General features: G+C 43.5%; 1 protein-coding gene across 3 annotated transcripts in view; it reads left to right on the top strand.

Moving 5' to 3' along the window:
• SEMA5A (semaphorin 5A) overlaps positions 1-26,991 on the top strand; it is a 542,694-nt gene that overhangs the window by 173,557 nt on the left and 342,146 nt on the right. For all 3 annotated transcript variants that reach the window (XM_070476478.1, XM_070476476.1, XM_070476477.1), the window contains one exon: positions 14,319-14,513. In XM_070476478.1, the coding sequence (XP_070332579.1) occupies positions 14,393-14,513 (121 nt within the window). In that variant the 5' untranslated portion in view covers positions 14,319-14,392. The remainder of the gene's footprint in view (positions 1-14,318; positions 14,514-26,991) is intronic.

Raw genomic sequence — 26,991 nt, 5'->3', positions numbered from 1 at the left:
TACTTAGAGTTCAGTTCAGTTCAGTCACTCAGTTGTGTCCGACTCTTTGTGACCCCATGAACTGCAGCACACCAGGCCTCCCTGTCCATCACCAACTCCCGGAGTCCACCCAAACCCATGTCCATCGAGTCCGTGATGCCATCCAGCCATCTCATCCTCTGTTGTCCCCTCTCCTCCTGCCCTTGATCTTTCCCAGCATCAGGGTCTTTTCAAATGAGTCAACTCTTCCCATGAGGTGGACAAAGTATTGGAATTTCAGCTTCAGCATCAGTCCTTCCAATGAACACCCAGGACTGATCTCCTTTAGGATGGACTGGTTGGATCTCCTTGCCGTCCAAGGGACTCTCAAGAGTCTTCTCCAACACCACAGTTCAAAAGCATCAATTTTTTAGCGCTCAGCTTTCTTTATAGTCCAACTCTCACATCCATACATGACCACTGGAGAAACCATAGCCTTGACTAGACGGGTCTTTGTTGGCAAAGTAATGTCTCTGCTTTTTAATATGCTGTCTATGTTGGTCATAACTTTCCTTGCAAGGAGCAAGTGTCTTTTAATTTCATGGCTGCACTCACCAGAATAGGATTAAAAATTACAAGTGACGTAAGATCTTAATGAAGCAAGTGAATCAGTTATATTAAAATGAGCTAAGTGGGAAGGAAATCCACAAAAGTGGGTATATATATATATACATACCCAGAACTGCCTCACTTTGCTGTACAGTAGAAACAACCATGTAAAGCAACTCTACTCCAATAAAAGTTTAAAAAATGACAACCTGCCATGATTTCATTATATTTGGGCTTGTAATGCAAAGGCCCTCCAATATTAGGAATTCATATAAACATACCATATCGTTGGGACAGTGTGATGGGATGTTTTGATGTATATACACACATTGTGAAATGATTGTCACAGTCAAGCTACTGAACACATCCACCCCTTCATCTGTTACCCGTGTGTGCCCGTGTAACGAGGACGTTTAAGATCTAGCCTATTTGCACATGGCAAGCACACAGTGTGTGTTATTGATGATGGTCACCGTGCTGTCCATTAAATTTCTAGAACATTTTCATCCCGTATAACTGAACTTTTGTGCTCCTTCTGGTTTCTCCCACTCCCCAACTGCTGGCAGCCAGTTCTACGCTCTGCTTCTATGAGTTTGGCATTTTCAGTCTCTTTATAAAGATTACTCTGGTTGCAATGTAGATAAGAGACTTCCGTGGAGGGGAGTCAAAAGAGAAAAGCCCCAAGACTCTGATGAGACAGGTTCTGCTGGGTGCAGGTGGGAGGGGAAACAGCTTCAGGTGGGACTGCAGCCTTTGAGGGGAGAGAGGGCCAGGTGTGTGATCTGTTGTTATTGTTCAGTCACTAAGTCGTGTCCCACCCTTTTGCGACCCCACGGACTCCTTGCAGCATGCCAGGTTCCCCTGTGCTTCACTATCTCCCGGTGTTTGCCCAAATTAATGTCTATTGAGTTGGTGATGCTATCTAACCATCTTATCCTCTGCCCCTCTTCTCCTTTTGCCTTCAGTCTTTTGCAGCATCAAGGTCTTTTCCAATGAGTCAGCTCTTTGCATGGTGGCCAAAGTCTGGAGCTTCAGCATCAGTGTGAAGTGTGATCCATAGGACAGGGTTTATTGATGGTTTAGAGTACCACATGGAGAAATTAGAGACACCAAAATGACTCTAGTAATGATAGGGGGGGACTCAGGGAGGAAGCAGATTTGGGGAAGAGTGGCAGCTAGGGGCATGTTAGGTCCTTGTTTGATTGGAGGTAATTCTTCGCACTCAAGTAGAAGTGAAGAGATGGAAGTTGCAGTTTCAGGGTCAAGGTGGAGCTGAGATGTCCATTGATATTCCCCACCCGATAGTTGCTCTTGCATGTCTTGGGCTCCCAGTAGGATGTGTAGATGGTGGGAAGAGGATGACAGAAGATGCCAAGGCCATCTCATAGTTCTGCTCAGGCTGGTGTATGTTCATCACTGGCTGGATTAAATTCTGGTCCATGAAATCTCTGACTTCAGGGTCTATGAATGATGGTGCCAGTTAGTTAGCAAAATCTCTATCTGCAAGGAAACACATTTTCAAGCCCAATACGAAGTCAGTTGTCAGACAGATGATCCATGTGTCTAGCAGGGCTCCAGTCTCTAGCCAATAAGTGATTATTGTATACACAGAGGCAGGATCTTCAGTGTAGTGAGATGACTGTGGATTTGGAACCAGGGATGCACCTGTTAAAATTGTTAGCTCTTCCATTTATCTGCGGGACCTCCTTGAGTCTTGTTTCCATATCTGTAGAATACAAAAGAATGCTGATGCTTATTTTACAAGCTTGTTTCAGGAAAACAAGAGGTGTATTGATGCTGTATGTAACCACATAACCTTCTTTGCAGTTTCTTATATTTTATCATTCTCTGATAGTGGAATCTTTGATTTCGATATTATATGTCTCAGTATTTTTTTCTTGATGAGAACTTTTACAGTCTGCCCTATTTTGTGCTCAGTCACTCAGTCGTGCCCGACTCTTTTCAAACCCATGGATGCCTACCGGGCTCCTCTGACCGTGGAATTTTTCAGGCAAGAGTACTGGAGTGGGTTGCCATTTCCTCCTCCAGGGGATCTTCCCAAACTAGGGATTGGACATGCATCTCCTGCATTGGTAGGCAGATACTTTTCCACAGTGCCACCTGGGAAGCCTCATTCACTCTTTTAGCAAATTGCAAAGATGCAATGCAATATTAACTATAGTTATTATTTATTTTAGTAGGGATTTCTTATTCTTGTTTTTGAATAACTGCCCCCCCCCTCAAATATAATTGGTGCTTGTGAGGTTTGTCTTTTTTGTTCTTAGACCAAAGAGTGTAACAGATTTGAACTCCAATGAATAAACTTTGACATGTTGGTCCATTGGATTTAATGTACGTGCATGCTAAGTTGTGTCTGACTCTTTGTGATCCCATGGACTGTAGCCCACCAGGCTACAGTGGAATTTTCCAGGCAAGAATACTGGAGTGGATTGCCTTGTCCTTCTGCAGGGGATCTTCCCTTCCTGACCCAGGGATCAAACCCAGGTCTCCTGCATTGCAGGCAGATTCTTTACTATCTGAGCCACTGGGGAAATCCCAGTGGAACTAATAGGTATCATTAGATGTCACACATGGGGCCATTCCCAACTGAAATCTGAAAACACCAATCAGCAGCCTTCTCACTAAACACCATAGTTTCCCCGAATTGTTAGTAGTCTCTTATCTGTAAGTTTATCTGTTACTACCTGCTGTGTGTGTGGTCAGTCATGTCTGACTATGACCCCATGGACTGTAGCCTACCAGGCTTCTCTGTCTATGGAATTTCCCAGGCAAGAATACTGGAGTGGGTTGCCATTCCCTCTTTAAGGGGATCTTCCTGACCCAGGGATTGGACCCTCGTCTCCTGAAAGTCTCCTATGTTGCAGGCAGATTCTTTACTGCTGAGCCACTGGGGAAGCCCCAGATTTATCTGATGCTATTTCAAGTTATTTGTATTTTCACCCTACAACAATGAATTTGATGAATTTACTTCTGCTGTGAGTTGTAATTTCTTCCTTTTTCATCCTATGATTTTTTTTCCAAGCGGTTGCAGGGAATTATGGTGTGCTAGAATAACTTATCCAAACCCCTCAGGGTTCACAAACTTCAGTTATATCTTCCATGTGCTTTCATGTTTCCAGGCCCAGTGAGACTTCCTCTTTTTAGCTGGTCTGCCTATAGTAATCCCTTCATCCCTTTGACCATTAATTGGAAAATTATGACATTTAGAAAGGACATTTCTCAAAACCGTGGGAATCCTTGTATTTGGACCAGATGTTAAGAGAATTTTAATAGAGGAATAAAACATCTGTGACAGTGACTAGCAGAGTTATGGAAGGAAAGGGAACAAGAATTGCATTTTAATGGAAGCATCAATATTGATAAGAAGGTAGAGAGGTATGTGCGAGTGTGCCTTGTTTCTCTCCACTGACTCATTTCTCATGAGATAATTTTTTGTGTGTATACACTGTACCTTTATATTGTCCAGAGGTTGAGATTGTCACAGCCTGATTTTCGAATGAAGCATATACACAGGTAATTGTAATTCAGAGTGACAAATAGAAATGAGTGTTGATGTGTCGGGTCCCCATGGGAGTGGAGGAAAGTGGGAAAGAATCAGAGAAGATTGTTACTCAGAGATGAAGCTTAAAAACTGGAAGTGGAGGCAAGAAAATCTGTCAAAAAATGGCCAATATTGTAGAGGTGAGAAATAGAGAGGGTGTTTAGGGTAGGGAGGGGTTGTTGCCGTTCAGTCATTCAGTTGTGTCTGACTCTTTGTGACCCCAGGGACTGCAGCACGCCAGGCCTCCCTGTCCAGCACCACCTCCCGGAGTTTGCTCAAAGTCATGTCCATTGATTCAGTGAGGCCATCCAACCATCTCATCCTCTGTCGTCCCCTACTCCTCCTGCCCTCGATCTTTCCCAGCATCAGGGTCTTTTCCAGTGGTTTGGGGAGAGTTGTCAGAACACAGTGGCAAAATGACAGAGGGGCTTTGAGATGATGAAGGAGGGCAGATGGGGTGAGTCCTTGGATTATGAGTTGGATGTCAGAATGGATGGGGAGCAGCGATGAGCGAAAGTAGACATAAAGGATACAGTTGATAAGGCAGACAAGGAAGTCACCCTCAGATGGGGTCCTTCTGTCTGATTTATGTGAAGAGGTCTATTTTGGGAGGAGGTCTATTTTGATTGATAGATCTGGGTTATGTACAGAGGTCTCACAGAGCATTATAGACTTGGAAATCACCCACTTTAGGAACTGTATCAAGTCATTGAGTTTGAAGAGATGGGCCACTGAGAGTGTGTGGACGGAGAAGAAAAGGATGTTCGGGAAAGGCTGAGTTGCACCTTCATTTCAAGGGAAGAGTGAGAAATAAGGGTTCTGAATACAGTGGAACACTGGGAGGTTGGCATGGTTAAGGAAGCCAGGGAGGAGAGGGTTTGGGGAGACATTAAAGAGCAGAGGTCATGAGCACAGTTGCCATGGTGATAGATGCCCAGTTGCGTAAGCTCATCAGACTTGGCAATCACAAGGTGATCAGTGATGCTGACCAGAGTAGAGATGTTGGAGAGCGTTCTTTTTCTTCCTGCCACTGTTGCATGCTTTTACTTGTCACCATCGACATCACACCTTCTGGTTGACAAGAGACAAAGTGTCGCTCCACCTCCTGCCTATCTTACCTAGAAATGAACAGGAGCTATGAATAGTAATTGTCCCACTATGGGAGTCATTTATAACATGATTATTTTGTTCTGCCCATATGAGTTTCCTGCCTTGAGGGAACTTCTCTGGATAAATCCCTTAGTAATTGTAAATATATTAATAGTTATCTTGTCTTGTGGGACCATTATTTAAGGTGTTTTTTTTTTTTTTTTTTTCAGAAAGAGCTCCTGTTGGTTTAGCTAGCACAGAAGTACACTGAATGAACTTTCACTTAGTTTTAAAACCTGCTGACAGATAAAATTAATATTGCCTTTGTGTAAATAATAATTTTATCTAATGGACTTCATTTGTTTTTATGATCCCTCCAGGCGATCTGGAACTAAACAAGGAGAAAAAGGCAAAAGTGTAATAACAATTCCCTTTGAAGAGAGATATAAAATAAGGTCACTGGAGCCGAACCATTATTGAAATGTATAAAATAGTTTAATGTTTGCTTTTTCCCATTTTATACCATGAGGTCATTTTATATAGCCATAAAATTCCATCTCATCTCAGTTCAGATATGATGAAAATCTGTGAGTAAGAAAGTCGGTTTCTTGTTCAGTTACCTGAAGGTGGCATGCAGAAGGGGTTCCGTATTTGAGGGTGGTCAGGGTTTTCATTAAGACATTCCTAAAAATGTTGCACTAATTCATTTGTGTGCAACCTCTTTTGGCTGAAATTTGGCAGTCACAGTACATGGGTTAAAACAATATAAAGAAGATTCAACTTTTACAAAAGTTTACCTAAAAATTGAAGATGCAATATGCCTGGTGAACATCCTGATTTCCTTTATAGACTCAGTACCGTAACAAGAAAACTTTAATTTTGCTATATTTCCCAAAGAATACAATGCTTGGTTATTGTTTTTGAAAAAGAATAAAAGAATCTGTTTATTGAACACTTTGCATTAAGTTTATTGTTTTATTGGTTCTTCACTTAATGTCATTTCCTGCTCAGTACCTAGAATATCTAATGTTATGATGAGGAAAGAGCCCAGATCCATTCAACAGGTCCATTCCAGCCTGAATACTCCCCATGGGCTTGGATGGCCCCTGACCTTTATTCCCCTTGTGGAACTTGAACCCTTTAGAAGTCACAGCTTCTTCCTCCATTCAGAGGGATTCCTCCTTTCCTGTGGCTCTTAAGATTTGCTCTTACTTCTAGGATATCTGGGTGTTTATCAAAACGTGGGTTTTGACTCGCTTGATTACTCACACCTGTGAGCTGGAAGTGCCCAGACTGTGCCCTCTTCACTTTGCGCCTGTGTCAGAGCGCTCTCCCTTGCCCACAGGTGGCATCCTTCAGTGACTGGCTGGATTAGTGATGACCCCTGTTTCCAGGCCATGGGTTCATCTGTTACACTTTAGTCTCAAGAGAGAGAACTGTGTTTCTGGGTGTGACTTGAGTCATTTAAATGTGTGGCCCTAAGTGTGTGGTCTTCCCAGTGTGAGCAGGAAGGTAGGTGCGCCAGCCAAAGGGCCAGGGGGCTTTGCTCCTGTTGTAACGTGGCCTGCCACTGTTCACTCGACCTTACCTTACCCTGTAAGATACATTCAGTCCATCTGAGCTGTTGCTTTCTCTGCTGCAAAGTGACGAGATGACTTCAAATGTCCCTTCCATCTCTCAAGTTCATGAGTTTTTGAGCCACTTCCTGTATCCTGTGTGCCAAGGGGCTGAATAAACCGCCTGACAAGGGTGCTTGCTCTGTGGTTAGGGATGGGTGAGCTCTCCATGCTAAGTAGGACATCACTTATGTGGTTTCTGATTCATTCAGATGGCCAGTTCAGCTTGTTGGAATGCCTAACTTGGGGCTGTCACTACATGTTCAACCCATAACTTGTTTATGATAAAAAAAGAGAGAAGTCAAAATTTAGAAACCTGGAAGGTTAGGACTTTCCATGGACCCCTTGATGAGGAAGTAGAGACTGTTCATGATTCATCAGGGCTTACCGCAGGGGATCTGCCACCTTGGCCAGAGTAAGCAACTGCTGTGTGTGCAGAAGGTGGAGGCCAGCCTTGACCTTGGGTAATGGGAAGCCTCAGGACACACATGGGCCTGAGGCATCCGCAGATGTGCAGATGTGTGTGCAAGGCTTACCGGAAGGATCATGGCTGGGCTTGAGGGGCTGAAGGGAAGCCTTGGTGCTGGCGGTGGTGGAAGGTGGGTTGTTGGTGAAAGGGCAGGGGGTTGTCTTGGGAAGGCAGCGGGAAGACCTCACGAGGGTTTCAGTGGGGCTGGGCTCTTTACCTGGCAGCTGCTGATGGTACAACAGACTCCAGGAGGCCACGTTTGGCTGAGCCAGGGTGTGCGGGTGTAAGGCTCATGGTCTGTACCAAAGGTAGGCTGGTTTCTTCAGTGGTTCTGCTGCTTTTGCTTTGGGCTGGGGCTTTAGTCCCTGGGGGAGCAGCTCACCTGATCCCGTGGAGGAGGGCCACGAGCTGCTTGGAAAGATGAGGATAAACACAGACTTTTAGAAGAGCTGTCCGTCCCCATCTTCTAAATGTTGTCATGTTTCCGATGATACCAAAGACCGTAACGTTTTACAATTAAGACTCACATGCAAAGCGTCTTCCCAAGGGTCACTGTGCTCCTGCAAGGGTGGAGCTCAGTCTCCTGGTCATCTCCGAGCAGCTCATGGGTCAGTTCTCTCAGCTGACCTCATCCTCTAGGAGATGGTGGTCCTGAAGCCATCAGGTAGGAGCCGGGCTGGCAAGGTGACTCTCAACACCAGTGGCCACTTCTAACCTAAGACTTGGAAGAAAACCAGCCGCCCCTGAAAAGAGGTACATGAAGCTTATTTTGGATCTGTTTTTATTAATAACTAGTGAGACTTTGATTCCAAAGCAAAACTTCTTGTGTAGCTTTCATTCTTTTGATTTTTCTTCTGACAGCAGTAATTTTTTTTTTTTAAACTAAAAGCAACAGTTATTTTCTGTTCCCCAAAGCCTATTCATTTGCAGTGTGGGTGTGAATGGGAAATGTTATTTATTGCACAAACACACATATACAGAGTTTTGCTTCTTTAGCTCAAGCTTATAGAGGGCTCCTCCCTCCCACATCAGGAAACTGAAAAGAAGGCTGGAGGCATTTTGAAGTAGCTGCAACGAAAATGATTTGATTGTGCAGCCCAACCAGGCTCTCTGTAATAAATCTTCCTATTGACAAAATCACTCGCTTAGGATCAACTCACCAAACATACTTTTAATTTCCCAGAGATGCTAGGATGGAATTCGAACAACTTTTCCTAAAATTGATCCTTTGAAAATTTCTTCCTCATGTATTTCCCCGACGGAGCTAAATAGTTTTAATTAATGTGACTTTCATTTTTCTTGAAATTTTTCTGAAAGGATTCCATACACATTCACTTGGATAATTTTTATAAGCATATTTTAAAATAATCTTTCAAGTGATGATAGCTTCTTGTATTTCTAAAGAGGGAGAGGTATTTTGACACATTCAAATCAGAGATTATCAACCAGGACAATGTGATAAAATCTGGAGGCAATTTTCAGTGGCACAGATAGTGGGGTGCTACTGGTTACTGGGTGGGAGTGGATAGAAAGAGGCCAGCGATGGTGCTAAATGCCCAGAACAGCTCCCAGAACAAAGAACTGCCTGGATCTAAATGTCAATATGTCTGAGACTGAGCACTGAACTTGCTGACTTAAAGATGCTTCTCCCCACCCTCTGGTATTCCACTAAGAAGTGAGAGTCCAGGATGGAAGGGCCTGATGTTTATATCTGAGTCTACTTAGACTAGAAGGCTATTCAAGGAGTTAGTTTGATGGTAGGATGCTCAGAAAACCCTGATCTAAATGAAGACTCTGAATGCTCCTCCCTGGCACCTTACCAGGATGACTGTTTATAGTGCCTTTATTTTAGGGAAAAAAGGTAACATGTTACAGTCTGAAAATTATAAACTTCTAAAAATCACCTGTTCTCATTAAATGTGCTTCCCTTAGCTTAACACGGCAAACCTGTAATTTCATCTCCTCCCCATCAAACCACGGGTCTCTCCCATTTTAGTTACTATTTCCCTTGACATGGCATTTCTTTCTCTAATCATCACTCCCAAAATCCCAGCGAGGGGACAGATCAGGCATTTGTGTTATTTTTCTTCACCTTTCCATCAGGAGGCAAAGATGTCAGGACTGAGATAGGAAGGCATGGCTGTCGTAAATGTAAGACAGTCCCAATTGGCCATTGTCTGTATGGCTTGTTCCATAGTTAACAGAAGTTTCTGGGTTGCCTTGGATCTGACACATTGAAAAGCGATCTGCAAGAGAAAGAATTTGCTTTTAGCCTTCAGGTGACGTGAGCTCAGTCTCAGAGGTCGAGGTGGCCGTGTCCCCATCCATCTCCGTGACAGACGCTGCTCAGAGGGAGTCGGCGTGTCAGAGATACTGCTTCGGGCGCCTGGTGGGTGCTGGGCGTGGGTGTCAGTGCTCAGGGCGCTGCCTGTCACAAAGCTAGCTAGCACCTGTTGAGCCTTCAGTGTTACTTTCATTAGCTTTCCTATATATTTTTTTAATCATCACCAATTTTTGTGTGTGTGTGTGTGATGTGGGGCAGTGATAATCTACCTGCAACCTTTCCGGGTGGATTGGTGAGGGTGCTCTATGCCTTGCTCTGAATAGAACCAAGTTATACCCGAATACCTCTGACAGCTGTTATTTTTTTCAATTTAATTTCTTATTTTATACTGGAGTAGAGTTGGGCTTCCCTGGTGGCTCAGGGGTTGAAGAATCTGCCTGCCAATGCAGGCAACATGGGTTTGATCACTGATTGGAAAGATGCCCTGGAGAAGGAAATGGCAACCCACTCCAGTATTCTTGCCTGGAGAATCCCGTGGACAGAGGAACCTGGCAGGCTAGTCCATGGGGTTGCAAAAGAGTCTGACACAACTTAGTGACTAAACAGCAACAACAAAGAATTAATTTATAATGTGTGTTAGTTTCAGGTGTGTAACAAAGTGATTTAATTCCAGATATACACACATTCATTCTTTTTCAGATTCTTTTCCCGTGTAAGTTATTACAGAATATTGGGTAGAATTTGCTGTGCTGTATGCTCAGTAGGCCCTTTCTGGTTGTCTGTTTTACACATAGCAGTGTCTTTGTGTTAATCCCAAAATCCTATTAAGATTCGTCATTTGGTGAAACGTCATAAGCCTCAGGTCACAGGGACCCCACTATTCCCTGTGGGTCCCTGTATTCACCTCTAAGCTGGCATCCTAGAGTAGTCTCCAGTTTTGCAGACTGTGACCCCACTTCCAAGGGTGAAATTAATCATACTTTTAGTTTTATAATCCACTATAACCATGCTTTTAATTTTACAATCCCTTTGATCCTTTTCATAGCCACCCTGTCTACTGGAACCATAATCTTTTGGCACCTCTGTTTTTCTGGGTCTTATACTACCTCTCCTTCTTAAATCTACATTCTCATCTCTACGCCCCACCCCTCAGCGACTGGGACTCCATTGTCCGTGACAGTGTGCTGTCTCTCGGCAGGGGCCATGGCCCCACTGGATGGAAGTGCCCCTGGATCCCAGTTTTTCTCTGCATTCCTTCCTCCACCTTTCTTGCTCACAGTCTCTCCCTCCCACAGACACCATTCTCTTGCCTTGACATGATTTGCAGCCCCTTAACCTGTTTCTCTGTGTCATTCGCACATTTCTACCCCCGGGAACATTGAGTCAACGGGAATCAGAAGGTGAAGATTGTGAAAGATGATGTACCCTCCGCTTCATGCTTTCTCCATCTTTATATCTCATATAGTGAGATATCATCTCTATCTTATCACTATCTTGATATCTTACCATATATTCATGAACACACCCCCTTTTCAAAGATGAAGCCCCTTCCTTCCTTTTCATAACCACCCTCTCTCTGGTGGCTCAGCTGGTAAAGACTCTGCCTGCAATGTGGGAGACCTGGGTTCGATCCCTGGGTTTGGAAGGTCCCCTGGATAAGGGACAGGCTACCCACTTCAGTATTCTTGGGCTTCCCTTGTGGCTCAGCTGGTAAAGAATTTACCCACAATACGGGAGACCTGGGCTCGATCCCTGGGTTGGGAAGATCCCCTGGAGAAGGGAACAGCTAGCTACTCACTCCATTATTCTGGCGTGCAGAATTCTGTGGACTGTACAGTCCCTTACCATATATTCATGAACACACTCCCTTTTAAAAGATGAAGCCCTTTTCTTCTTTTTCATGACCACCTTCTCTTCTGGAACCTTAATCCTTTGTCACCTGTTTTCTGGATCTTATACTACCTCTCCCTCTAAAATCTGCATTCTCTTCTCCATTCCCCACTCCTCAGAAAAGGAGACACATTTAATGATCAGTTTTCTGTATCCTAAAATTTTCTGAACTTTGATCCCTTAGTGCTTCTCTGACTTCACTGAGTTTTCTGGGGTTGCCTAACATTCAAGGTACCACAGATATTCTGTCCCTCTTTTGCTTCATCCATTGCCTTCTTGGTTCCTTGGGTCATGGATTCTGTCTCCTGTTTTTCTGAAACTGACTCCAAAATTGACCACTGACTGTTCTTTGACTAAATAAAGCCAGTGGTCTTTGCGCTGCCTCATCAGGGCACAGATGATGAGGTCTCTTTTTAAAGTGTGCTGTTTCTGTCCTCCCTCCAACTTAATTTAGCCCCTGTGGCGCTCTATTTGCGAGATGTTCTGCTGTTTCTTCTCTCATTTTTGTGTGGTTACTTTTCTTTAACAACTTCTAAATAAACACTTCTCTTTAGCCAATTTTTCCCCTCTCATGTTTCATGAGTCTGAACCACACCCGTGATTTTAACCATTCTAAATGTTATATGTTGTCTTTGCATTGTTTTTTGTTTGTTTTTTCTTTTCTGAGCGTCCGCCATGGATTTTCCACAGTCTGCTGCGTTTCCTTAAATGTTCTCTCAGCATTTTAAACCCAACACACATCAAACCAAATGATCATATCCTCCTCTAAAACTTCTTCTGTTGCTTTTCATATTTGGAAAAGTGGCCTCACTATCCTCCAAGTGACTTACATTCTTTGAGTCCATCTGTGCTTTTTGCTTTCTGTTCCTCCAAATTTAACAGATTGGAACAATAGCCATTTATGAGGAAGCTGGGCCAGCTCCACTAATTGCCTGTGCTCTTGGGATACTTACTGAAGTCACTCGGTGGGTTTCGGCTTTATTCACGTATCAGGCGTCTTGGTGGGGCTGGCCGGGAACCTGGACTATGTGGGAGATGACGCTAGGAGGACCTGTATGTGGTCTCTCTGGCTTGGCGGTTTCAGGGGCACTAAACTTCTGACCTCCTGTCTCTGTGCCCCAGAGGATGTGGTCAGAGAGACAGGAAGTGTAAACTGCCGGTCTCTAAGGGTGAGAGCTTGGAAGCTGAGGTGTCATCACTTCTATTATATTCGGCTAACCAGAGCAATCAGAGAGCCAACCCAGATTCAGGGTTGTAGGGGAGGGATGCAGATCCAGCTTTTGGTGGGAGGAAGGTTGAAGAATCTATGACATCTTTAATTTTCTGGACTTCCCCTTACCCATCACATGACGTGTTTACTGGGTTTGCCTTAATTTCTGTTGGCACTGAAGCCCCCGAAATCACAGCTCCACTGATTCCTCTCTGGACAGTTGCCATAGCTTCACTTTAACTTCACCTTTATGCTCTTCTTTACCCAATTTCCTATGTGCACCCTGGTGAGAGTGATCTTGTTAACATTTCTTCTAATGTTAATACACTGTGGTAGCTTATTGTTATGAAAATAGAGACCTCAGACCTCAGTATCATTCACCTTCCAAATCTTAACCCAACCTGCTCTCTCAGCTGCTTCTCACTTCTCTCCTTTACATCCTCTGGGGTCCAGGTCAAATACAGGAAACTGTTCCCAGCGCGTGCAGCCTGATCCTTCCTCTTACCCCGTCCAGTGAGTCTTTTCATCATCTTCTGGATTACTTCCGGAAATCTCTGTCTGTTGAAATCCTCTTTATCCTCCACGATTAAACTCAAATATGAAGTCCTCCTTGGGCCCATCCTTGATTCCTCTAAATAGCAGCGTGCTCTGTCCCCTAACTCCCACAGCACTTCAGCTTCCTTTTATGGTTTTTCAACAGCTTGGATTATCGTTATTTTTATAAGCCTATCTTATTTTAAAGCTTATTAATCTTTTAAATTATTCATGCTCTTTAAAGTCTCTCAGCTCCCAGTGCCGTAATTTCATTTCACCCAGTAGGTGCTCCGCTTAGGTTTTATTTGATTCACACTTGATCGCTAGCCAGAAATTTTGCAGGCAGGTCATCGGTAAGTTTCAAAGGATAAACTCACCCACTGTGGATGATTTTTAAGAGTTGGGGGCATGATATTAATCAGGTTATTAGGATAGGACAATGCTCATGGCCTTCTTTAATAGGGGTTTTTGTATTTTGAAAAGGGAAGGGGAGGAATTCTGCGGGCTTCCACATACAGATCTATGTCTGCACGGGGAGGTAAGAATGGTGTTCCGAGGGAAAAACCAATCAATGATCATAAGCCTTAAACTGCATTCTTCAGGGGTAATGATAACAACTCGATAGAGCTTAAGCATGAATATTTCCCCTTTTATAAAGGATGGGTTATCTCATAAAGTTATTGGGAGGAACAGAGGTCTGGATTTAGATATATATATGCTAAGTCGCTTCAGTGTCCAACTCTGTGACCCCATGGACTGTAGCCCACCAGGCACCTCTGTCCATGGGATTCTCCAGGCAAGAATACTGGAGTGGGTTGCTATTTCCTTCTCTGGGGGATCTTCCAGACCCAGGGATGGAAGCCGTGTTTCTTGTGTCTGCTGCATTGACAGGTGGGTTCTTTACCACTAGCGCCACCTGGGAAGCCTGTATATATACATATACGCATTTCTGAAATATTTTCTAGGAAAAGGGATGTTTTTCTAAGTACTCCAAGTCTCTCTCCCTTTTTAACTAGAGTGCTGAGGCTTTACCAAAAGACCACCTACTAAAAACCTGAGCCCATGTTCATGTACTTGTTCTCTTCTGTGTGTTTTAGGCACTTTCCACACATGACGGGACCACGAGCTTCTGGTTAGACAAGTGCCTAGAGTTGACGGTCTCCTGCCCATCATGAAGGGACCCTGCGTCATCGCGTGGCTGTTCTCGAGCCTGGGGTGGTGGAGACTCGCCCAGCCAGAGACAGACGTATCTCTGTGCCAGAGAGCAGAGCACCCAGTCATTTCCTATAAAGGTGAGAGTCGGGCACGCTCGCATTGCAAAGGCACCATTTAAGTGCAAGTTTCATGCTCAGGATAGCAGCGGTTATCCCTCTGTTGTCCTGTGACTTTTGTTTAAAATCAGAGCAAAAATATGCAATCCCCCATCCTGAGTGTTTCATATTTTGAAACTGAGAAGAATTCAAGGTCAGAATGATCACAGATAGACAATCCCACTGTTGAGGCCACGTTTACTTGACAGGTGCTGTCAGCCCCTAGGCATGTGAACCAGGGGAGAAAAATGTGACCCACAGAAATAACAACACACCAAGCAAAACAAAAAATTCTTCACTTCAGCATTTCTCAACAAAGCCTGAGTCCTACCACACAGTGCATGCCTTTGTCTTTATCTGGCACTGCATGGCAGACAGAATTCTTTTGTTGTCTCAAATATTTCCACAGATCTGTAGGATCAATTGATTAGTATGTGTACACGTTCTTTTATTATTTAATTCATCAAAAGTTTTAGAGCTCTTTATCCCTGAACACTTATAGGCATTTAGGGTAAAAGGTAAACTAGTCCTTGTCTCTATCTTCAAGGAAATCACACTTATATCATGAAGCCAAGTACAATCAGACATTGTATTTTAATAATTCATCCACTAGTTTTTTATTTTGTAACTTTTGTATCACAAAAATTTTGAAATATATACAAAATTAGAATCCATTCTAAAGTCTACGGAACACTCAACCCCTGAATTTATTCATTCTTGGTCCACCTTTTTTCTTTTAAATCCCCACCCATGCTCCACCCACATTCACCAAATTATTCTGAAGCAAATTCAGGAAATCATATAATTTTGTCATAACAGTTCAGTTTTTGAATATCAAAGATGAAGAATTCATACTACCATAATCATACCAATACAGTCAAAAGCCCAAACATAAACCAGTGCCATAAAATTAGCAACAATCACGTGAGTCCTGTAAGATGCCTGATGGTCTCAGGAATGTTTGCCCCTTGCTTTGTTAACAGTTGTGTTGATTCAGGAGCGGAGTGAAGTTCATATATTGCGGTTGAGTGGTATATCTCTCGAGTCTCCTCATCTTTCACTGTGTTTGTTGCTCCACTTGCAAGTTCATCTTTAAAAAACCTAAGTTCATTGTCCTGCAGAGTTTCCACACTGCTTCCCATTGGTGTCATTGAGATGTTCTTCTGTCCCTAGTGTTTCTATAAACTAGGAGTGATAGTGAGAGGCCACTCAGATTCAGGAGTGCATCTTTTTGTCTCCACTGTGTCACGGATGGTGCCCTGTCCTTCACTGGGGTATGAAATAATCAGTCACTGATGATCATTCATTCATTCATCTAAATCTACCGATTGATTCATGTGTGCAAAACTAGGAGTCTCACATTTCCCTACTCTTTCTTCATTTAATGGCTAAATTATTTCTACATAATTATTTAAAACATAATTAAAACATAAATTATTTCCCTCCTTAACTATTTGAATTTTCTAAGGGTGCATCTGACATAGGAAAGGCAGAGTGAATGCTTATTTTTCTTTTCTTTCCTTTGCCATTTTTTCAACAGTCCAGTTAGTTAGTTCTCTAACATTATCCAAAGGGGACAAATAAAATGTTATGTCTGCTTTTTTTTAAAACAAGTTGTGTATTAGAGTTATTTTTAATATATGGATTTCAATATTTGATATATTTCAATTAATTGCAGCTTTTATTCTTGTAGATGGTGCAATGATCACATTTCAAGGTTAGGGGAGGGGACGCTCCTGAGTTTTTCTGAGACACCTCAAGTAGCCTTTAATGGTTTCATTATTCTCTGGGATAGCAAGATGCCCCTCACTCATCTTTTCCATTTCCTTCCATTGACCTAAGAAGCAGCCGTTTTTATCTGATTGGAGCATAGGAGTGGCTAAAGTGAGGTCTTGTCAGTGTACAGAACTAAGGAAAGCGTTCTCCACAGTACACAGTGATTGTTCTGGATGCTTCCAGTTCACCTCGAGGACTCTAGGGATCTCTTCTGGACCTCTTCCATTCTGTGTCTCTGTCTTTCTCTGCTGCGCACAGACTCCTGTCTCTGCAGGTTAACGTAATTGTTCCTTTGCCTTTTCCTGCAATACACACTTAAGTTGTTTCAGAATAATGGTTTTGTGCAACTCTAGTCCTTGTTGACTACAGAAAAACCCTCTCGTGTGATTTTTCTTTTAGTCATCATGGTATGAATCGCACTGGATAATTGAGGCAAAATTACTGCTTTGAAATCGAAGGAATTTCCGTTTGTATGGTTGGGCCATCAACTCAAAACATACTTAATTTCACGTTTGGTTTTTAAGATTTCTCAAAAGTTACATAATTCTATAATATTTTTAAGCCCAATTAATAAAACAAGGGTGTTTGGAGAAACTGACTTCACTCTGTTTTCCTTACCTTGTTCCTTCTTTCTGCTTTTAGCTCGCCTTTTATTTATAGTTTATGGTTTTTGTTTCTTTTTTAATACAAACAAAATCCCACACACACACATTTACATGTACAGATATATTCATACCCTCTTTTCCTAAAAAGTAGCATGTATACAAAATTCTCTCCATTGAGCATTTTTTCACATCATGATAAACCCTGGTGTCCATGCCTCAGTAACGTGGATTTATGTCACTTCTACTCATAGTCACATGGCTCTCGTCTATGGAAGGAGCTCCAGTCTATTCAACAACTCCTTACTCTGGGGGATGTGATCATGTATAGTGTTACAATGTGCAGTACCTCCTGGAACAATCTTTTGATGTTTTTACAAGTGTGCTATTGGCAGAGCTGCCTGGAATTGGGATTGCTGGGTCAAAGTGTGAATGCACCTGTGGTTTTGCTAGATCTTGCCTGATTCCCTTTCATGAGGGTTGTGCCATTTTGCATTCTCCTTGCTCTGGGTATGAGTGTTTCCCACCAGCCTTCCCAGCAAAGCACACTGTTAGGCTTTGGGATTTGGGACAACCCCATAGTTCCTCAGAGGCTTCCTGGGTGGCTCAGTGGTAAAGAACCCGCTTGCTGACACAAGAGACATGGCTTCAGTCCCTGAGTCAGGAAGATCCCCTGGAGAAGGAAATGGCTATCCACTCCAGTATTCTTGCCTGGAGAATCCCATGGACAGAAGAGCCTAGCGGACTACAATCCATGGGGTCACAGTAAGTCAGATGTGACTGAGCTACTGAGTACGTATGCCTGCATAGTGCATCAGTGGCATCTCAACATACTTTTAAACTGCATTTTTAAAAGGACGTGTGGACACGGTGATGGAAGGAGGGGGTAGGAAAAATTGAGGGAAGAGCATTGACATATACGCTCCTCATGCATGCTAAGTTGCTTCAGTCATGTCAGACTCTGTGTGCCCCTATAGGCTATAGCATCCCCCCCCCCCCCCCGGCCCAGGCTCTTCTATCCATGGGATACCAAGAATATGTTATTATGCCCGCCTCCAAGGCATCTTCCTGACCCAGGGGTTGAACCTGCATCTCCTGCATTGGGAGGCAGGTTCTTTATCACTAGCGCCCCCTGGGAAGCCCCATATACTCTATCATGTGTAAAATAGATAAATAGTGGTAAGCTGTGATATAGCACAGGGAGCCCAGCCTGGCGTCTTGTGATGACCTGGAGGAGAGGGGCAGGAGGGCTGAGGGAGACTGTAAAGTGGGGGATACGTGTGTGTGTGTGTGTGTGTGTGTGTATACTTATGACTCATTCGGAGAAGGCAATGGCAACCCACGCCAGTACTCTTGCCTGAAAAATCCCATGGACAGAGGAGCCTGGTGGGCTGCAGTCCATGGGGTCGCTATGAGTCGGACATGACTGGGCGACTTCACTTTCACTTTTCACTTTTGTGCATTGGAGAAGGAAATGGCAACCCACTCCAGTGTTCTTGCCTGGAGGATCCCAGGGACGGGGGAGCCTGGAGGGTGCCGTCTATGGGGTCGCACAGAGTCGGACACGACTGAAGCGACTTAGCAGCAGCAGCATGACTCGTTCGCATTATTATACTGCAGAAACCATCATACTGTAAAGCAATTATCCTCCAATTAACCAATAAATAAAAAAAATTTGGAGTGAACATTCAACTAGCATCTAATAGGTGCCTATTATGTACCGGAGTCTGTGTTAAATATCGAGGAGACAGAGGTAAAAAACATAGTTCCTCTTAAGGGCTTAGAATGTCTTAAGGAATACAGATGGAAAGGGCTGTTGCATTCTGTTCTATTAAGGGTCCTCACAGAGGTGTCTTTGCTGGGTGTGTGGGAGCCCAGGAAAAAGGTGTCTGAACCAACAGCCGGGGATGCAGAGGAGTGCTTGAACAGAGGAGCGGCTGAGGACGCTCTCTAGGATGCTGCAGGACCAGAGCTGAGTCCCAGATGACTGTGAGAAGGTGTTTATGAGTCTCACGGAGGGATCCCAGCAGGTTTTGGCAAGTGACAAAACCAGTGAGCCATGAAATCTCAGTTCAGATTATGGAGAGGAGGTGGAGGGAGATGAGACTTGGAAGATTCAATAATGCAGGGCATCTGAGGCATCTCTAGAAGGCCCCTTCCGTCTGCACAGGCTCAGCATGGAAGGTGAACTGGCAGTGGAAAGAGCCGACCCTGGGGCTGCTGCTGTGACCAGAGGGAGCGGTGATGAGGGCAGGAGGGCCTGAGCTGTGGGAGGGGTCGCAGAATGTGAAGAGCTGGGTGGATCCTGGAAATCTGCAGAAGAGGTTGTTGGTGTTTTCAAGGAGGGACCAGGAGGCACTGAGTACGAGCCCCAAGTTCTTGGCTGTTGATTCCAGGTGGAGTAAAGAAGGGAAATCTGAAACAGTGAGATGAGGTTGAGAAATCTGAGTTCCTAGCTGCCATCAGATGGAGTTAACTAGTTGAGAGCTGGTATCATGGGTACCAGAGATTTTTCAAGAGGGAAGTGACCGTCAGAATATATGGGCCAGAAGGCAGGGTGACAGACTCACCCTGATTTTCCCCAGGCTTTTTTGGGGGTGTAGCACTGAAAACTCTGAGACATAGATTTGATCCCTGGGTCGGAAAGATCCTCTGGAGGAGGGCACGGCCACCCACTGTTGACTGGAGAATCCCATAGACAGAGGAGCCTGGCAGGCTGCAGTCCATAGGGTCATAAAGAGCTGGACATGACTGAAATGACTTAGCACATGCACTGAAAATGCTACTGTATTTTCAGAAAACTAGAACAGATGGTTACCCTCCTAGAGACTGTCAGCAATGGTGTATTCATTTCCCAGTGTTGCTGCAACCAGATACTATAAACTAGATGATTTAAAACAACAACAATATCCTCTCTTATAGTTCTGGAGGCTGGAAGTCCAAAAACAAGATGTCAGCAGAGCTGTGCTCTCTTTGATGCCTCCAGGGAAGAATTCTTCTTTTCCACATCCTAGCTTCTGGTGGTTGTCAGCAATCTCCTGTGTTCCTTGGCTTGTGGACCCATCACTGCAGTCTCTGAGTCTATAGTCACATGACATTCTCTGTGTGGCTGTTTTTGCCTTCTCTTCTTTTTATAAGAATAGGAACTCTATTGAATTTAGGGCCCACCCTAACCCAGCATGACTAAATCTGAGTTAATTACATCAAGACCCTATGTCCAAATAAGATCATAGTCATCACAGGTACATGAGGTTAGGACTTCAGCATATCTTTTGGGTGGACATATTCAGTTCAGTTCAGTTGCTCAGGCATGTCCAACTCTTTCTGACCCCATGGACTACAGCACATGAAGCTTCCCTGTCCATTATCAACTCCCAGAGCTTTCTCAAACTCATATCCATCAAGTTGGCGATGCCATCCGACCATCTCGTCCTCTGCTGTCCCCTTCTCCTTCTGCCTTCAATCTTTACCTCATCAGGGTCTTTAGAAGTGAGTCAGTTAGGTGACCAAAGTATTGGAGTTTCAGCTTCAGCATCAGTCCTTCCTATGAATATTCAGAACTGTTTTCCCTTAGGATTGACTGGTTTGATCTCTGTGCAGTCCAAGGGAGTCTCAAGAGTCTTCTCCAACACCACAGTTCAAAAGCATCAATTCTTTGGCACTCAGCTTTCGTTATAGTCCAAGTCTCACATCCATACATGACTACTAGAAAAACCATAGCTTTGACTAGATGAACCATTGTTGGCAAAGTAATGTCTCTGCTTTTTAATATGCTGTCTAGGTTGGTCATAGCTTTTCTTCCAAGGACCAAATGTCTTTAAATTTCATGGCTGCAGTCACCATCTGCAGTGATTTTGAAGCCCCCCAAAATAAAGTCTGTCATTGTTTCCATTGTTTCCCCGTCTATTTGCCATGAAGTGATGGGACTAGATGCCATGATCTTATTTTCTGAATGTTGAGTTTTAAGTCAACTTTTTCACTCTCCTCTTTCACTTTCATCAACAGGCTCTCTAGTTCTTCGCTTTCTGCCATAAGGGTGGTGTCATGTGTGGTGTCATCTATAGGACATATTCAACCCGTAGCAAATGACATTTACCAGTGCAGCTTTGAGCAGTGATGGGGATGAGACTAGATGGCAATGAGTGAGGGGTGTGTGTGACGTGAAGAGATAGATATAAAAATCGAGAATTATTGTTTCAAGTAGGCAGGGATGTAAGGATAGGGAATAGCTTTTAAGAGAGCATTACTTAATCCTCTTTAACTGGTGATGGTGAAGAGAGAAAAGACAGGGGGAAGGAATTGACTAGACAGAGCCCCCAGGGCTGTGGGAGGGGACAGGATGCTGGGCACAGGTGAGGGATTAGCTCCCAGGAAGCAGACCCCACCCCCAGGGAGCCCAGAGCGAGGAGGCCGGGGGACCCAGGATGCAGGGCAGTCAGAGGAGGGGGTTGCCCAGGACTCCATCTTCGCTGAGAAGGAGCAGGCAGGCTGTGGGCCAAGAGGATGGAGCTTTAGGAAGGAAGTGCCGTTCTTAAGAAAGGATAAGACTGTTGACCAAAAACAGACACAAAAGATTCCCCATGACTCTTCAGAGCCCAGTCAGCTCTGGAAATGGCTCGTTTTATAGCTGAGCATGTGGCCACAGCTACGCCCCCTAAACACTTTTCTGTTCTCTCTACAAACGGTTTGAGAAAGTATAACGAAACATGGATGAGAGAGAAATAAAGGCAGGACTGGATCACCTTGATGTTTAAGATCTGGATATTTGGGGTATATTTCAAATTTAATGATTTAGTTTTATACGTTGGAGTCACTCTGCATGAGATTCTACTCAAGAAGTGTCTACAGGAACATTTCATTACAGCTAAGCATGTTTCATTGATGTCTTGATTCGATTTGCCTAGTTGGGCAGAAGATGCTGGCAGGATCTTGGTAAAATATTTGCCATTCCAGGCTCCTCTTGTCTTGTGGAGTTCATTGCTCAAGAAGCCCCAACAGCTTGCTGTGTTTGCACAGTTGCTCCCTTGACTGCATGGTCTAGAATATTTATCCCTGATCACGCAGTGGCTGCTAAAACACCCTAACCCACGACAGATGCTTCACACTTTAGTCCTTGTCGATTGCTTAAATATCTGTTCCAATAAAGAGGGGGAAAATACTGACCCTTCCAGACAACATGTTTCTCAGCATGCTTACTAACTCTCATAACCATCTTCCAAATGAGTTTTAAATGTTTAATGTCCACTTAAGGGGATAGCGCCACATTCTGCTTTTGTTTGTTTATTGATTAAAGTTTACCCAGCAGGCTGGCTGTTTAGAGAACCTGAGCCAGTTATAGGAATTAAAGCAATTTCACAGGATGCATAGAGAAAGACCACTGCTGGAGTGAGTCATGCTGGACTCAGGCTTACTTGGACTTGCAATTTTAATGTTATGACTAATTTGGAGGCCTATCTTCAGTGTCTTAGCTGACAGCACTTAGTATTTTTATAAATTTTATTTGAAGGGTAGTTGACTTGCAAGGTTGTGTTAATTTCAGCTATACAGCAGAGTATATCAGTTATGCATATATATATACACATTCCTTTTCACATTCTTTTCCGTTATGGTTTATTATAAGCTATTGAATATAATTCCCTGTACTCTACAGTAGACCTTGTTGTTATCCATTATATATGTAAAAGTTGACATCTGCTAACCCCCAGTTCCCAACCCATCCTGTCCCTCCCCTCCCCTCCCCCCTGGGAACTGCAATGTCTGTTCTCTATGTCTGTGAGTCTCTTTCTGTTTCATCGATAAAGGTTAGTTTGTGTTGTATTTTAGATTCTACGTATAAGTGGTATCATGTGGCATTTGTCTTTCTCTTTCTGACTGACTTTGCTTAGTTTGATCCTCTCCAGGTCCATCCGTGTTTTTGCCATGTATCTTGGCTCTATACCTGTCTCCGGACTCCATACCTATCTCTTGGTCTCATGATCATCCCAGGGTCATATACATGTTCCACGATGCTTCATTTTCTCTCTGGGTTTTGGCTGTCCAGTGTCTAATGCCCCAGACAGGCATGTACTTTCATGATCCTGGCTGGATTTTATCTCTTCTCTTAGAATCTAGGATGCTCATTACCACACGAGGGGCTGTTGTAGGTAATTTCCAGAGTCCCTGTCAGATTTCAGAGTCTTTAAGCATGTAAACCTTGATTAAAATTGCTTCCAGTATTTCTCCTTGTTCTAGTCTTAGATTTGCCATTTGACCTTTATGAGTTATAATTGTGCATAATTGCATGACAGTGGCCTACTTTCTCCAAAGAAGAATTGGGAAAATTTATTTTAATTACAATAGATTGCATAAAATTCATTTTAATATTTTCATGTGAATCTAATTAAAGTATAGCAAGATACCACTTACTGTTGAAAATTGTCTTGAACTCAGTGCTTTTGTTTGTGAAAACTAAAATTTATATAAATCAAGAGTGATTCACTTTGGTTTCATAAGAGGTTGTAAGTTACCGTCCTTTGAGTTTACTTGGGAAGGGGGAAATGTTTCCTATAGATTCTCTATTATAAAAGCTCCTTTGACCTTTCAATAATTTAACTTCTGTTATCATGCAAATGACTGAATGTTTCTCATAGTGTAATCTCAAAATCACATGGAAAAAATATTTAAACCTATTTGCAAGTGAAGCAACTAAGGTGTCCACACACTGCCTGTTTTATACATTGCTGTTGTTTAGCCGCTAAGTCCTGTCTGACTCTTCGCGACCCCATGGGCTCAGTATACCAGGCTCCCCTGTCCATGGTCTCCAGGAGTTTGCTCAGATTCATGTCCACTGAGTCAGTGATGTCATCCAACCATCTCATCCTCTGCTGCCCCCTTCTCCTCCTGCCTTCAATCCTTCCCAGCATCAGGGTCTTTTCCAGGATGCTGACTCTTCTCATCAGGTGGCCAAATTATGGGAGCTCCAGCTTCAGCATCTGTCCTTCCAATGACTATTCAGGGTTTTACACATTTAAGAACTGCATTTGCTAATACATTTTTACTCTAAAGTGTGTTGCTAGTTTGCTATCTGAAAAAATGGAATATTAAAAAATATCACTTTTCAACTCTATAATTTGGATTATATGTAATGATCATTCTTGAGTGCATGGAGGTGTTAGAAAAAATGCAATCATTATAAAACCACTATGCATTATTCATTGGGTGAAATTGTTCCAATACCTACCTTGTACTTTCATATTGTTATTGATCTTTGATTGATGAAAGCTTTCAAGGATCTCTATTATATGTTTTTTTATAAACAGTGATTAAGTTCTGATGAAAATAATTTGAGCTTTGAGAATGATCAATAACTTTTGTATTACTTTTGTGTTCTAAGGCCACTAATGAAATAATGTGTAAGGCATCTATATTTTATCTTGAGATAACCGATTTTTGATTGATTTTTCTTGGTGGGGAAATAGTTTTTATTACTTTAAGATTGTAAATGTAAAACTTTATAAGTTAGGTAGTTCAGTGGGATTACATTAAATTTGGGGATAAGATTTTGTCAAGTTATTGTCAGGACTCTAATTTAAAATAGTCATCTTGTTTAGCCTCGAAGAGTATGTTATTGTACTTTATTTTTGCTCAAGCATATTATAGGCTTTCTAAGTCTTACATGGGCAATTTATCCATTTCTCACAGTGAATGTAGATAAAAATCTTATCCTTATTTTACCTATGAAAAAGAATTGGAAATTAAATGTACAGTGGATAAGCTTTTAATTAAGCAATATTTTTCTTGGATTTATAACTCCCTGTCATCTTCTAATATCAAGGCAAAGTAAGCATCCACGGTCACATTTGAGGAGACCAAGGTTCTGCCTGCTTCTGCAGACAACAGTGCTGAAATTTTTGTTATTCATATAATAAAGAAAAACCTACACCGAAGTTTCTAAATCTTATTTAGTTTGTGTACTAATGTAATCAGCACCTTAACCTTTTATTTTCCTGAACCTTTTTAAAGAGGAGTTTTTTTTTTTTTAATTGCGGTATAGTTGCTTTACAATGTTGTGTTTATCTCTGCTGTTTAATGCAGTGCGTCAGCCATATGTACACATATAACCCCTCCCTCTTGGACCTCCTCTCCACCCCGTCTTGCTCCTCTAGGTCACCACAGAGCCCCAAGCTTCACTCCTTGTGCCATATATATAGCGGGTTCCCACTAGCTAGCTATTTTACACACAGCAGTGCACAGAGGTCAATCCCCATCTCCCTTCACCTCCGCCCTGTCCCATGTCCAAGTGTCTGTTTCCTGCGTCTGTGTCTCTGTTCCTGCCAGTGGGGTGTTATTTTTTAATTTCTCTTTTCCTTTTCCTTTTCCATCCTGTGAGTCAGGGATGGGCTTCAGAAAACCTCATCACATGCGTCACATGGTTCATAATCAAGAGCAGGTGACAGCATATGCTAACACGCCCGAAGGGGTAGATCCTTCCAGTCTGCAAGATGGCAATGTTGTCATAATACCCTCTGACCATTCCCACCTTGAAAGCCCCCCTGGGCTCTGTGTTAGGCCGACTGCACACCCTAGTAAATAAAACCAGTGAAACGAGACCCTGATGCCCTGAATGCCTGGGCTGGCGGAGCGGTCCCGGCAGCTCTCAGAATGTGATTAATGACTGTCACCCTCATTTGTATTTTTGTGCCCCGGATCCCCTTGCCTCATCACGCAGAGTGCTTTAACCTCTGCTTGTTTGAAGATAAAAGCAGAGGTCCAGTTCATTAATTATGCAATCAGTCTTTATTGAGTGCATATGATGTGCTAGACATGTTTCCATTACAGAGTTTCCCCAATAAATGAAATGATGGAAATCTCAGAGTTTACATTCTGTTAGAGGAGACAGAAAATAATAAGATGATGCGATATAGAACTGCTGGCTCAGAGAGTAAAGAATCTGTCTGTAATACGGGAGACCCAAGTTTGATCCCTGGGTCGGGAAGATCCCCTGAAGAAGGGAATAGCAACCCACTCCAGTATTCTTGCCTGGAGAATCCCATGGACAGAGGAGCCTGGCAGGCTACAGTCGGGGTCGCAAACAGTCAGACAGGACTGAACGACTAACACACACACACACACACACAGTATAAACTGGTCTCTGTAGTACTATGGGCTGAGAAAAAACATAAAGCAGGGAATGGGTTAGGTAGATGAGGGATCTTGCGATTTACACCAGGGTAGCCAAGTGTGCGTGGCATTTACCTGTTGCCTCCAGCCCCTTAAATTTCACCTTGTACAACTGATCGGGGAGTCAGTGAAATTCCTCAGGCTCCTGACTCAGCCGGGTTCCTGTTAGAATGTGTGATGGGGACGAACCAGCTGTTGCTGGGGAGGCTGCTGCAGGAAGATGGAGAATCATGTTTATGCCTCCACAGGGCGGCTGAGGACTGGGGTGATTCTGAGTCCTCAGCTGGGGAGCGGGCTTGAGTCACAGCTTGAGTCACAGCTGCTGGAGAAGGGCACAGCGGCAGAAACAGGCGTGTGGGTCCAGCCCAGCTTGCTAGCAGCTGCTCACCTCTGTGTCTTGCATTCTTCCTCTTGGCTCTCCCAGGATGCATCCTTCATTCTCGTACCTTATCTTCCAATATCTTTACAATCAACTCTCTGTATTACATGTTGTCTGAGCTACCTAGGGTGGTTTCTGCCTTCCTGTTGACTGTGGCTCATATAGAATGACCTGTTGAGTCAAGGCTTGAAGAAGGTGAGGGCGCAAGTGACGTGGATAGTGGAGGAGGCTGTTCCAGCAGAGGGAAGAAGAAATTCACAGGCCCTGGGGTGGGAGTGTGTCACTACAAGCAGGGAGGCCAGTGTGGCTAGGATGGAAGGTGCGATGGAGATGAGATTAGAAGGAAAATACGGGGAAAAGGTCCTGTGGGGCCTTTAAGACTTCGACCTTTATTTTGAGTTAAGTGAGGAGTCGGGCTTCCCAGGTGACACTAGTGGTAAAGAACCCACCTGCCAATGCCAGAGATGTTAGATCCCTGGGTCGGGAAGATCTGGGGGAGGGCACGGCAACCCACACAAGCATTCTTGCCTGGAGAATCCCATGG

This window comes from Odocoileus virginianus, chromosome 14 (assembly GCF_023699985.2).
Source record: "Odocoileus virginianus isolate 20LAN1187 ecotype Illinois chromosome 14, Ovbor_1.2, whole genome shotgun sequence".
Taxonomy (NCBI): Eukaryota; Metazoa; Chordata; class Mammalia; order Artiodactyla; family Cervidae; genus Odocoileus; species Odocoileus virginianus.
Note: the sequence above shows the minus strand (reverse complement) of the source record. Positions and strands in the feature narration are given on the sequence as shown.